At 41.0% G+C, this 14,337-nt stretch overlaps 2 protein-coding genes across 2 annotated transcripts in view; both read left to right on the forward strand.

Moving 5' to 3' along the window:
- Positions 1-281: 281 nt before the first annotated feature.
- LOC134185374 (uncharacterized) lies at positions 282-5,592 on the forward strand. Its single transcript, XM_062653155.1, has 3 exons — positions 282-513; positions 4,999-5,139; positions 5,198-5,592. Exons 1-3 carry the CDS (start codon positions 447-449, stop codon positions 5,590-5,592), a joined length of 603 nt encoding a protein of 200 aa, XP_062509139.1. The 5' UTR covers positions 282-446.
- A 31-nt stretch (positions 5,593-5,623) lies between these two features.
- LOC134185689 (uncharacterized) overlaps positions 5,624-14,337 on the forward strand; it is a 34,616-nt gene continuing 25,902 nt past the window's right edge. Inside the window, exons 1-5 of the mRNA XM_062653543.1 lie at positions 5,624-5,675; positions 5,736-6,068; positions 11,058-11,198; positions 11,257-11,670; positions 11,731-12,063. Coding sequence (XP_062509527.1) covers positions 5,765-6,068; positions 11,058-11,198; positions 11,257-11,670; positions 11,731-12,063 — 1,192 coding nt within the window. The 5' untranslated portion in view covers positions 5,624-5,675; positions 5,736-5,764. The remainder of the gene's footprint in view (positions 5,676-5,735; positions 6,069-11,057; positions 11,199-11,256; positions 11,671-11,730; positions 12,064-14,337) is intronic.

Genomic DNA, 14,337 nt, shown 5'->3' on the forward strand with positions numbered 1-14,337 from the left:
ACACATTTTGCTGCTATGATTGTGTTGTTTTGTGATTTTGAGGGTCTATGGCATTCTAGTTGTAGATTTGTGAGTGGAGTATTGTTGTTCTAGTTGTTGTTGAGTTTGGGGTGGTTTTTTTGCGTGTGATTTGGGGATCTGTCGCGGGGTTTGTAGCGGCGGAGTTTTATAGAACAGTTGGACACACACACACACACACACACACACACACACACACACACACACACACACACACACACACACACACACACACACACACACACAATTGGAGTGTCCTTGGAATAGCACGTGTTTGAATCTACAGCCACCACCAATGCTGTTAATTAATTTTAACTGACACTAATCATGTCAAGGGCGGTACCGAAGCATATTTTTAGTTGTAGCATAGATACTGGCAGAGCATCCGGGGGCTGCAATCCACACTGAGAGGCTGCACACTGCATATTATGAAGGAAGCCTTGCTACTGTCTGCGACATGTCTTCTGCTTTTGTGTTTGCACGGCGTTTGCGCAGGTAAGCTGCTCTAATTAACTATATCTCTACGGATCGTAGTTACTGTGTGAGGTGAGAGAAAACCCAGCCTACTCATCTACATGTACATGCAGCTGCAGAGCTCGTTGCAGTTTTAAGCCTGGTTCACAATATTGACGCCGACGTCAACGTCGAGGTGGTTTCTTTGAAGTTTGACGCTCAACTCAACGTCGGCGTCATATTGTGAACCAGGCTTTAGTCTATCCTCAACTAGCATTTGACACTCCTAGACTAGTAAGTAGGTTTACGGCGCCTCGCGTTGGTGAGTAACACGTCGCAACGGAGTTTTCTGACCGTCTACTACGGTCTATGTAGGCTACTGAAACGCATCGCCCTTGCTACACGTATTTGTTGAATGGAAAACATGCAAACTTCTAGTAAAGTAGGGGACGTGTGAATAGTTGACTGTAGGTGGCATTCAGCTCACACAATCCATAACCATCTCTAGCTACAATTCAAAAGGATGGGGCGACGGAACTTTATGAGGCTTTTCATATAAATTGATATCGGCTATCAGCAGTGCTAGATACAGCACAGCTCTAGTCTAGTAACGGATTGATCGTAGGTAGTACGGTACGTGTGAATAGTTGACTGTAGGTGGCATTCAGCTGCCACACCATGAATATGCGAGACTGAGACAGTAAAGTTTCCTTTAGCTGTTACTAAGTCCAGCAAACGTGTGATCTGCATGAGGTGTTTGTCTTTGGTTTTCTTTCTTGCCAAATATCAACTACTGTCACTAGAGATACAGTCGTTTCCTGTAATTATCTACTACACCGACAAAGTACACTTGTAACTGACACTAATCATGTCTCAAGGGACATAGTTAGCTCTGACAGCAAGGGGCGGTACCCAACCAGACGTTTTCGCTAATTTTTTTAGTAGGTAGCAGTCCAATGCATTGCAGTAGAGGCATATGACGCATTGCAGCTTCAACTGAGAACCTGTGTACGCGTTCAAAGGCGTATGATGCATTGCAAGTGCCATTTCTAATCTTCCGTTTCACCCCTACGCTCAGTATTGTAGCTGCAATCTCTTACTAACGCTTGACAGCGGCCTAAAATCGCAATATCGACAAATACAGAGGCTAGAACAACGTCAAAGTCCAATCGAAAGCTCAGTTCGTAGCTAATATCATTTTAGTATGACACACGCTGAAGAATTGGATTACATACTCTAATTTCGTAAATGTTCACGGCATACATTTAATTTTGACAATTTCGGCGAAGGGTCTGCCATGCCCAAATTAAATGTCCACCCAAATTTAATTCCCATTCAAATGTTGGATCAGTTTCTTCTGAAACATTCAAAACAGACGTTACTAGTACTATTAGTATACGTACTGTAAGCACATTCATATATTTGCCAAAAATCTGGGCAACTGTCAGCACTTTGACCAAACAAATAAAATTGTGAAATTACTACTACATTACAACCTCTTGCACTTTCTCTAGAAAGCAAACATCAGCTTTTGCTATTATCTATGCCTCCATAGAGACGATTGCCCAGAAAGCAAATTGCAGGTGCAATCCCAGTAGAAACTGCAATGAGAGCATCTTTCTGGCCATGCGGGTGACTGTCAAAGATCACAACTGTTGCGTTCTCGGTGACAACCACTGCTACTGATGTCCCTTTTGCAATGAAAACAGCAGCAGTGGTATTCGAGTCTGTCGCCTACTTGTCAAGAATTGAGACGCCTTTGTGAGGCAGCTCTCCAGAGCACAACATAATATTATGGGACTTTGACACCTAATACCAAGAATTCGAACTTTCACACTGCATGTCGTGCTTATCAAAATGGGGAGGGGTGGGCTATGGGAGACTACTCACATAGTAGTAGTTTAGAACAACGCGCCGAATGATATGATATGCGTCTAGTACTGTGTTTAGTATGTGAAGGTTTCTGCCAACCACCTTACGCCGGAAATTAATGTACGCCGTAATAGCAGCAACCTAATTTAGCCGAAAATTTAGATCATCGAACATTTATGAAATTAGAGTACTTACTCTCGCCCAGGAAGGCGTGTATCAAACCAGACATAGTGGTGATGGTGGCGCATCCATGGCTGTAATCCACACTGCGTCTGGGGTGAGACTATGTGTCGGCTCTCCATAGCAAAGTCAGCTCTTCATGTAACCCCTGTTTCCAGTATTGGGTCAACCTGACGCTGAATTTCTTCTGGTTTACCAGGTGATGTTCTGTATGGTGGCATATTGATAGGCAAACTATCTCCAGTGTCAATTCGATGACAAGCCATGTTCGACTGACCAAGGTCCGTAGGGCCTGACAAAATACATCACGTTACTCATTCGATCAGAGGTAGCAGCTGTTGTCTCTGTGGATCCTGAGTCCATCAGACACAGTCACATGGTCACTTGTTTTCCAAGGGTCAGACTTCAAATCAGATTCATGGATAGACTCTTCAGCAGTAACTGATCTTTCAGTGACTGTGACCGATATCAAGCCACATGTTCTTTCTAACAGATTTCTTACTCTATTCTCCTAACAAGGCCAGCCAGTTAGCACGTTTTGAATAGGTAGGCAAACAGAAGCATCCTTGCCAAGTGCAACAGTACCGTTACCATAACCCAAAACGGTATCCATATGCGACAGAAAATCACTTTCCAGCAAAACAGTGTACACAAACATCTTGACTAGTACAAACTTTTGGACCACAGAATCATTCCCAGCTCCTACAGTCAGTGTCACAGTTCCAACAATCTCCATAAACCCTCCATTGGCTGCCAACAAACTGCAATTATCGCCTTCCTCCACATTCACTCCAATACTCTTAGCAATTAAATTCCTCGGAGACTAAGGACTTACATGTGCCAAAATGAAGAACACTAGCAACATGCAGGCTTACACCCACCAACCATCAGCTTACAAGATATGGTAGCTGTCCTTATGTATTGTATACCTTCATAGCCATTGGTGCAGTTACTACTAGTCAACTATAGTGTAACCCATCAAAACCTTGTCACTATGTATGTACGTCACAACTCCTGTACACTCTTCCTTCTTAATGCAGTTGTCTTGTTGATGTTTATTAGCTCCATAAAAATTTAACGTGCAGGTGGATACAGTGGTAACAGACAGACACATGAACAGACTACAGTATGCCTCCTCTGTGCATGCGCACGAAGCATAATAGGCCATTTGCAGTACATTTTGTACTTAGATGTACACGAGGCAATTTGCATAGTTTATGTATATTATGTAAAGCATCTTTATCATATTTTGGGATTGAATTACTTAGGCAAAAATGTTATTGAGTGAATGTTGTGTCATTTGTAGAGTTTGCAGTGAAAGGGTAACTGCAATGCAAAAAAATCAAAAAAATTTGCTGCATTTTGTTAGTCTTAATGTGTGTATGCCCCCAAAATAACTAATTATTTTGAAGTTACATGCGTGAAGATATTGAGGTGCAAAGTTGCTTCCAGTTGTTTATGTCCGGTATAGTAGACGTACACACTGTGACATACTATTGGGAACAGAAGTGGCTACAGTGCATGCAGGCTATACAAATGTCTTACGAGATAAAATACCTCTGGTTGCCTGCTGGCTACAGTAATGTGCTCAGAAAGGCAGTGTGGCTTTGAGTCGCTTCTCCAATAATGCCAAGATGTGAAGGAAGTGGACAGTGCAGTAAAACAAGCGAGAAGTCAGTGGGATGGGCCAACCGAACGCTTAGACGCATCTAGTGCGTATATTCAGTAACTCTAGCTGCCGTTAGAATTGTACAGGACTTACCTTTTATTTATCACGCTTTCTTTCGACCTTTCTCCTCTTCTGTATAATGTGTTGACTTTCTCATACATTGTCATGTTGCAATCATCTCAATGGCTTCTTAATTAGTACACAAATCGCATGCTCAGCTGGATGTTTCAGGCTTCAGTCTTAGTTTACTTTGGGTATATAAAAGCCCAAAAGCTCATAGTAACGTTTTCCTCTGTTTTAAAATATTTTGTCTGAGAATATGCACTACACGGGTCTGAATGTCCGGTTGGCCTATCCCACTGACGCTCTCGCTTGTTTCATTCATGCTGTCCATTTTTTCACATCTTGGCATTATTGGAGAAATGAATCAAAACCACACTTTTTTTCTGAGCACATTACTGCAACCAACAAGCAACCAGAAGTTTACATCTTGTAAGACATTTGTATTGCCTGCATGCGCTATAGCCACTTCTCTTTCCATTAATACGTCACAGCGTGTACGTCTACTACACCGGATATAAACAACTGGAAGCAACTTTGCGGCTATCAAAAATAAAAATTTTATTTGGAGGGCATAAGGACAATAAGAACTAACGAATAATGCAATAAAATACTTTTGATTGTTGCAGTGCAGTTACCTTTATAACATTTATGTGGAAGTAATGATAACAGGTGTTGTTTCTTGATTTGGTGAGTTAAGTTTGAGTGAGCAATATTTTAATGGCAATGTTGTGTTTCATTTTCAGTGGATTGTGTTTGGGGCGGTTGGAGTTCATGTAGTGTTCAGTGTGGAAAGGGTACCAGAACTCGGCAGATCAGTCAAGTGGCCAGTGCGAGTGGTCACAATTGTACAGGACCGTCAACTGAGAGTTGCATAGTCACATCTTGTATGATTGCTGTTATTGTAGAATTGTTTTGTGTCTAATGTTTACGTGATGTGTGTAGGTATGGCTTCTGATTTAGCTGTCAGTGTAGGAGCAACAGTGACTCTGAGCACACAGTATAGCACTACTACGCATTTGCCCAAATTGGCGATAGATGGTAATTTAGCAAGTGATGGTTGGTTATGTGCTGCCACAGTGATTGCAACTAATCAGTGGCTTCGTATTGAGTTGAAGAAGGAGTACTTTGTGTCAAGTGTTGGGGTTATCCTGCCTACTCCTAGAACTACAAATGTTAATGTTCGTGTTGGTAGTGACTTAACAGACAATGGGAATGCCAATCACAATTGTGGAACGGTTCCAGGTGCCAACTCTCTGAGTTGGAGAAATGTTAGTTGTAATCCAGCAGTTTGGGGAAAATACATCAATTTACAACTCTCTGAGTTGGAGAAATGTTAGTTGTAATCCAGCAGTTTGGGGAAAATACATCAATTTACAAAGAAACGATATTCTTCATGTGTGTGAGGTGGTTTTCAGTTATGGTTAGACGATTTTTGGTGTAGGTAGGTGTTGAATGAAGAGTAAAATGTGTTTTGTTGTAGAGTTGGAGATTGCTATTCTAGACAATAATATGCATAATGAAGGGGCAAGTGTGGCAGTTGATGATAATCAAGATTACTCTAATCCTATTGATTGTGGTGTCAGTCCTGATGTGACCAACTTTAATGCTCTCTTACAATGGAAACACAACACAACCAATAATGTACCATCATCAAGTGTACAGACTGCTGGTGTATATCAGGTGTACGAGAATGGTGTGCAGCGGCTCTACATCAAGTCAGCTAGTACCTCTGACATTGGAGTGTATACATGCCAATATACTGCAACTGATGGCTCTATAGTGTCAAAGTCGTTTACACTGAATGTAATTGTGGGTAAGACATGCATACATGTGATAATAGTTAGCGGGATGCTTTGAGTTTGTTTTGTAGTTTTCAACTGTGCAATAGTATTGTAATGATGAGATGTCTGTCTGTCTGCCATATTATTATGTCTGTCTGTCTGTCTGTTTATTTGTTTGTTTGTCTGTCTTTCTATTTGTTTGTCCATTCAACTGTGTTTGCAATTCTCTAGCTCTGACACCTTTATTCTGATCTGGACTAACTTCTAGAAACTCATTTAAGCTTCTGCTATGTTTATGCTTTTAGCTAGTCGAAATAGAGATAAGAGGCCGAGCATTATGTAAACGAGAGCCATTTATCGCTACTGGGTAGGCATTGCTACTGTGGTTTGATCTGCAAGGAAATAACTGCAGTTTTTGACTTTGTTAGGCACTGGAATTTTCTTTTTGCTATGAACCATAGATCTACTGCTTTATAGACAACACAGTTTCTGCTTTTTACAGTTGCACTCATGGGCACCAGCTATATGTTTACACACAGCAGGTGTCTCATGGCAATCCTAACTAGGCCTAATAGTGCTTGCACCAAATCTTTGCAATATGGCACTGTTTATGTGGTTTACAAGCTATGATCTTTTCAAGAGCACGAGAAGGTTAGCATGATTTCCTTCCCAGAGGTTTACTCACGTGTAACTGAGGATGTTTCTACTTTCACTTCCGCAGTTATGGTCCCTTTGGAGTAATTAAGTATTGACTTATTGCCAAGTATTGCAAATTTAGATGCCATTTTGTTTTCAAACGTGCAACTTGAAAAGGTCTAGCTACAATCATACAAAGTGATTATTATTTCACGTGACTACAAACTTTGTAACACCACTCAAACTGTCTGTCATTGTCAAGTTTTTGAAATTCAAGACACATGGGACATGGATATAGCCGTGTTACGTTCCTTATTATTTATAGTGAGTCGGGACGAATGATTGCCTTTGCTTTAATTGGCCATTGCAGACGTGTAGGTTTCAGTTGGTCGTGTTCAACAAGACTCTGATTGCAAAACATATGACCAAAAATTAATATAGACTGTTCTTGTGAAAGCCGCGTGTCTGTTGACCAAATTGAATACTACGCTGTGATTAGACTAATTTGATTGCATTGGAAGCATTACAAAGTAGATAGATATGTGCATATGCACACACATCACACAAATTGTAAGTGTTTTATTAGCCTGTTTCAGTTATGCTCCTTGCTCAGTCACATGACTTTTAGAAAGTTTTGTTAGCTGACATTACAACTGATTTGGTTGTTTTTGTCTACTGCAAAGTTTCCAGTCAAACTTTGCTTTGCTGTGGTCATCAACACAAGGACAGCATCTGAAATACATTTATGCCAGTCTTATTCACACATTGCCAATTCGGTACCACGTCATGACATGTTAGTTGCAGCAAGTCTTTAATCATTTACTGGCACTGTCAACAAATGCAGCAGATTGCACTGTTTAATTAATAAAATAATAGTAGGTAGATTTCTAACTAATTAAACCATGAGAAGTAACAGTCATCAGTCTGTAGGTAGGTAAAGTGGTGATCACCTACACTTTCTTGACTTTCTAGTACACTTGCTTGTTCTTGCTACCTACAGTGCAAACAAGGTGTATTGTACCTTCTTCTTGGCACGTTTAGGGGTGAGCAACAGGCACTTTGGTGCTAAAAGTGAGTGCCACGGAAAATCAAGAAATCAAGTGATCGCCAGATTGTTTTTGCAGGCATGCATGCACTGTCATGTTGCACACACACACACACACACACACACACACACACACACACACACACACACACACACACACACACACACACACACACACACACACACACACACACACACACACACACACACGTGCACACACACACACACACACGTGCACACACACACACACACACACACACACACACACACACACACACACACACACACTTGCGCACGCATGCACACACACCTGCACACACACAATGAATAACCTTTGCATGTAAAATTAATAAATTAACTAGCAATCTGCTGGTGTGGGAAATTGGCTATTCAGCTAGCTTTCTATTTTTGTAAAACTCGTTTGTATTAAGACTCTAAACCACCTCGAACCATGCCTTCTGCCATTTATTTTTTGCTTGCAGATGCGCTGCCAGCACTTTGCAGTATTCACCGTAATGCAATCCATCTGTAAAGCAGGCAGGTGAAATGCTGCCAAGTGCTGGCAGTACTTCTGCAATCAAAATGGACAGCAGAAGACGTAGGTTTGAGGTGGTTTGGAGTTTCAAGCTTTGTGGTTATAATCATCCATGCCCTAAGGAAACCAAACAAAACGCCAATATCTGACAGGGTTTTTGTCGGATTCTTTGTGATCATGTGTAGTGCTATCTGGAGCGCCAGTTATAAGAGAGCAAAGTAAATTGAGCATCAATCTTACCGACCATGCCCGCCCCTGCACGTTGATAGACACCAGTGGGCTATCTTGAGGAGACAGCTTCTGGTTACCAAGGCTGATCTCTGACAAGCACCGCTCAACGGTGGGCACGCAGGAGAGCAGCCTGCCACTATCAGCTGACAGCACAAACAAACCACTGTCACCTAGCAGCCTTGTCCCCAGAAATACCACCTGTTAAGGGTACACCCATACTCTGACTGGCTGCCGCTTGCTCTGCATCTCGGTGAGGCTGCCCCCAAATACCCTCCCAAGCATCAGCATGCGTCAACCTGTTGAGGCACTAAACAAGATAGAGACATGAACCAAATGCAACACAAACAATTGCTGATTTTTACTATGTCCACTTGCTCATGCAACGCACCGCAGACCACAACACTTGTATATCCGTTCTAACATACGCATATGTCTTGAAGCAGTCAGACGTCCAACAGTCCATATCAAATGCTCTGGTAGTCCAGCTGCTGCTGCACTGGAAGCTGCCTCAATGCAAAACTGTGGAAGGTGTATGAGCTTGTTTCTTTATTCTTTTCTGCCTCTTCTGGAAGAGTCTTCCACCTATTCCGGAAGAGCTGGCAGAGACAGAAGAGGTTTGAATAAAGAAACGATACAGAAGATGTTGAGCATGCGCTCATGTTAATTCTTCAGCAATGGATGATTTTGTTTCAAACTGGCAGGAGAGTGGTACCCTAGCTTAGCATAACCCAAAACAGTATCCATCTGCGACAGAAAATCACTTTCCAGCAAAACAGCGTACACGAACTTCTTGACTAGTACAAACTTATGGACGACAGAATCATTCTGAACTCCTACAGTCAGTGTCACAGCTAGTTCCAACAAACTCCATAAGCCCTCCGTTGGCTGCCAACAAACTGCAATTATCGCCTTCCTTAACATTCACTCCAATATTCTCAGCAAATTCCTTGAAGACTAAGGACTACATGTGCCAAAATGAAGAACACTAGCAACAGGCTTACACCCACCAACTATCAGCTTACAAGATATGGTAGCTGTCCTTTCGTATTGTCTACCTTCATAGCCAGTGGTGCCATTACTACTAGTCAACTAGCTATAGCCTAACCCGTCAAAATTTTGTCACTATGTATGTACATCACAACTCGTGTACACTCTTCCTTCTTAATGCAGTAGTCTTATTAACGTTTATTAGCTCCATAAATTTTAACGTGCAGGTAGATACAGTGTTAACAGAGAGACACACGGACAGACTACAGTATGCCTCCTCTGTGCATGCACACTGAAGCATAATAGGCCTTTTTGCAGTCCATTTTGTACTTTGGCAATTTTCATGGTTTATGTATATTATGCAAAGCAGCTTTATCATATTTTGGTATTGAATTACTTAAGCAAAAATGTTATTGAGTGTATGTTGTGTCGTTTGTAAAGTTTACAGTGAAAGGGTAACTGCAATGCAAAAGAACCAAAGATTTTTACTGCATTTATTATTTAGTTCTTAACGTCTGCATGCCCCAAAATAACTAATTGTTTGAAGTTACTTTTGTGAAGATATTGAAGTACAAAGTTGCTTCCGGTTGTTTATATCTGGTATAGTAGAAGTACACGCTGTGACGTATTAGTGGGAATGGAAGTAAGTGGCTGCAACGCATGCAAGCAATACAAATGTCTTACGAGATAAAATACCTCTGGTTGCTACAGTAATGTGCTCAGAAAGACAGTGAGTCTTTTCTGTCTTGAGTCGCTTCTCCAATAATGCAAGCATGTGAAAGAAATGGTGAAATTGAGAAATTGGTGGGATGGGCCAACCACAAGTTTATATGTATGTAGTGCGTATATTCAGCAACTGTGCCTTTAGAATGCTACAGAACTTACCTTTTATTTATCACACTTTTTTGACCTTTCTCATCTTTTGTATAATTTGTTGACTTTCTCATACCTTATCTTGTTGTAATCATCTCAATGGTTCGTTAGTACACAAATCGCATGCTCAGCTTGATGTTTCACACTTGAGTCTTAGTTTACTTTGGGTAAAAGCCCAGAAGCTCATAGTAACGTTTTCGTCTGTTTTGCAATATTCTGACTGAACATGCACTACACGGGTCTGAATGTCCGGTTGGCCCATCCCACCGACGCTCTCGCTTGTTTCACTTGTGCTGTCCATTTTTTCACATCTGGGCATTATTGGAGAAGCGAATCAAAGCCACACTTTTTTCTGAACACATTACTGCAACCAGCAATCAATCAGAGGTTTACATCTTGTAAGACATTGGTATTGCCTGCATGCGCTATAGCCGCTTCTGTTTCCATTAATATGTCACACCGTGTATACGTCTACTATACCAGATATAAACAACTGGAAGCAACTTTGCGGCTATCAAAAATAAAAATTTTATTTTGGGGGCATATGGACCATAAGAATTAACGAAAAATGCAATAAATACTTTTGGATTGTTGCAGTGCAGTTACCTTTATAACATTTATGTAGAAGTAATGATAACAGGTGTTGTTTCTTGATTTGGTGACTTAAGTTTGAGTGAGCAGTATTTTAATGGCAATGTTGTGTTTCATTTTCAGTGGATTGTGTTTGGGGCGGTTGGAGTTCATGTAGTGTTCAGTGTGGAAAGGGTACCAGAACTCGGCAGATCAGTCAAGTGGCCAGTGCGAGTGGTCACAATTGTACAGGACCGTCAACTGAGAGTTGCATAGTCACATCTTGTATGATTGCTGTTATTGTAGAATTGTTTTGTGTCTAATGTTTACGTGATGTGTGTAGGTATGGCTTCTGATTTAGCTGTCAGTGTAGGAGCAACAGTGACTCTGAGCACACAGTATAGCACTACTACGCATTTGCCCAAATTGGCGATAGATGGTAATTTAGCAAGTGATGGTTGGTTATGTGCTGCCACAGTGATTGCAACTAATCAGTGGCTTCGTATTGAGTTGAAGAAGGAGTACTTTGTGTCAAGTGTTGGGGTTATCCTGCCTACTCCTAGAACTACAAATGTTAATGTTCGTGTTGGTAGTGACTTAACAGACAATGGGAATGCCAATCACAATTGTGGAACGGTTCCAGGTGCCAACTCTCTGAGTTGGAGAAATGTTAGTTGTAATCCAGCAGTTTGGGGAAAATACATCAATTTACAAAGAAACGATATTCTTCATGTGTGTGAGGTGGTTTTCAGTTATGGTTAGACGATTTTTGGTGTAGGTAGGTGTTGAATGAAGAGTAAAATGTGTTTTGTTGTAGAGTTGGAGATTGCTATTCTAGACAATAATATGCATAATGAAGGGGCAAGTGTGGCAGTTGATGATAATCAAGATTACTCTAATCCTATTGATTGTGGTGTCAGTCCTGATGTGACCAACTTTAATGCTCTCTTACAATGGAAACACAACACAACCAATAATGTACCATCATCAAGTGTACAGACTGCTGGTGTATATCAGGTGTACGAGAATGGTGTGCAGCGGCTCTACATCAAGTCAGCTAGTACCTCTGACATTGGAGTGTATACATGCCAATATACTGCAACTGATGGCTCTATAGTGTCAAAGTCGTTTACACTGAATGTAATTGTGGGTAAGACATGCATACATGTGATAATAGTTAGCGGGATGCTTTGAGTTTGTTTTGTAGTTTTCAACTGTGCAATAGTATTGTAATGATGAGATGTCTGTCTGTCTGCCATATTATTATGTCTGTCTGTCTGTCTGTTTATTTGTTTGTTTGTCTGTCTTTCTATTTGTTTGTCCATTCAACTGTGTTTGCAATTCTCTAGCTCTGACACCTTTATTCTGATCTGGACTAACTTCTAGAAACTCATTTAAGCTTCTGCTATGTTTATGCTTTTAGCTAGTCGAAATAGAGATAAGAGGCCGAGCATTATGTAAACGAGAGCCATTTATCGCTACTGGGTAGGCATTGCTACTGTGGTTTGATCTGCAAGGAAATAACTGCAGTTTTTGACTTTGTTAGGCACTGGAATTTTCTTTTTGCTATGAACCATAGATCTACTGCTTTATAGACAACACAGTTTCTGCTTTTTACAGTTGCACTCATGGGCACCAGCTATATGTTTACACACAGCAGGTGTCTCATGGCAATCCTAACTAGGCCTAAAAGTGCTTTGCACCAAATCTTTGCAATATGGCACTGTTTATGTGGTTTACAAGCTATGATCTTTTCAAGAGCACGAGAAGGTTAGCATGATTTCCTTCCCAGAGGTTTACTCATGTGTAACTGAAGATGTTTCTACTTTCACTTCCGCAGTTATGGTCCCTCTGGAGTAATTAAGTATTGACTTATTGCCAAGTATTGCAAATTTAGATGCCATTCTGTTTTCAAACGTGCAACTTGAAAAGGTCTAGCTACAATCATACAAAGTGATTATTATTTCACGTGACTACAAACTTTGTAACACCACTCAAACTGTCTGTCATTGTCAAATTTTTGAAATTCAAGACACATGGGACATGGATATAGCCGTGTTACGTTCCTTATTATTTATAGTGAGTCGGGACGAATGATTGCCTTTGCTTTAATTGGCCATTGCAGACGTGTAGGTTTCAGTTGGTCGTGTTCAACAAGACTCTGATTGCAAAACATATGACCAAAAATTAATATAGACTGTTCTTGTGAAAGCCGCGTGTCTGTTGACCAAATTGAATACTACGCTGTGATTAGACTAATTTGATTGCATTGGAAGCATTACAAAGTAGATAGATATGTGCATATGCACACACATCACACAAATTGTAAGTGTTTTATTAGCCTGTTTCAGTTATGCTCCTTGCTCAGTCACATGACTTTTAGAAAGTTTTGTTAGCTGACATTACAACTGATTTGGTTGTTTTTGTCTACTGCAAAGTTTCCAGTCAAACTTTGCTTTGCTGTGGTCATCAACACAAGGACAGCATCTGAAATACATTTATGCCAGTCTTATTCACACATTGCCAATTCGGTACCACGTCATGACATGTTAGTTGCAGCAAGTCTTTAATCATTTACTGGCACTGTCAACAAATGCAGCAGATTGCACTGTTTAATTAATAAAATAATAGTAGGTAGATTTCTAACTAATTAAACCATGAGAAGTAACAGTCATCAGTCTGTAGGTAGGTAAAGTGGTGATCACCTACACTTTCTTGACTTTCTAGTACACTTGCTTGTTCTTGCTACCTACAGTGCAAACAAGGTGTATTGTACCTTCTTCTTGGCACGTTTAGGGGTGAGCAACAGGCACTTTGGTGCTAAAAGTGAGTGCCACGGAAAATCAAGAAATCAAGTGATCGCCAGATTGTTTTTGCAGGCATGCATGCACTGTCATGTTGCACACACACACACACACACACACACACACACACACACACACACACACACACACACACACACACACACACACACACACACACACACGTGCACACACACACACACGTGCACACACACACACACACACACGTGCACACACACACACACACGTGCACACACACACACGTACACACACGTGCACACACACACACACACACACACACACACACGTGCACACACACACACACACACACACACACACACACACACACACTTGCGCACGCATGCACACACACCTGCACACACACACAATGAATAACCTTTGCATGTAAAATTAATAAATTAACTAGCAATCTGCTGGTGTGGGAAATTGGCTATTCAGCTAGCTTTCTATTTTTGTAAAACTCGTTTGTATTAAGACTCTAAACCACCTCGAACCATGCCTTCTGCCATTTATTTTTTGCTTGCAGATGCGCTGCCAGCACTTTGCAGTATTCACCGTAATGCAATCCATCTGTAAAGCAGGCAGGTGAAATGCTGCCAAGT

The sequence above is a fragment of the Corticium candelabrum genome, chromosome 10 (genome assembly GCF_963422355.1).
Source record: "Corticium candelabrum chromosome 10, ooCorCand1.1, whole genome shotgun sequence".
Taxonomy (NCBI): Eukaryota; Metazoa; Porifera; class Homoscleromorpha; order Homosclerophorida; family Plakinidae; genus Corticium; species Corticium candelabrum.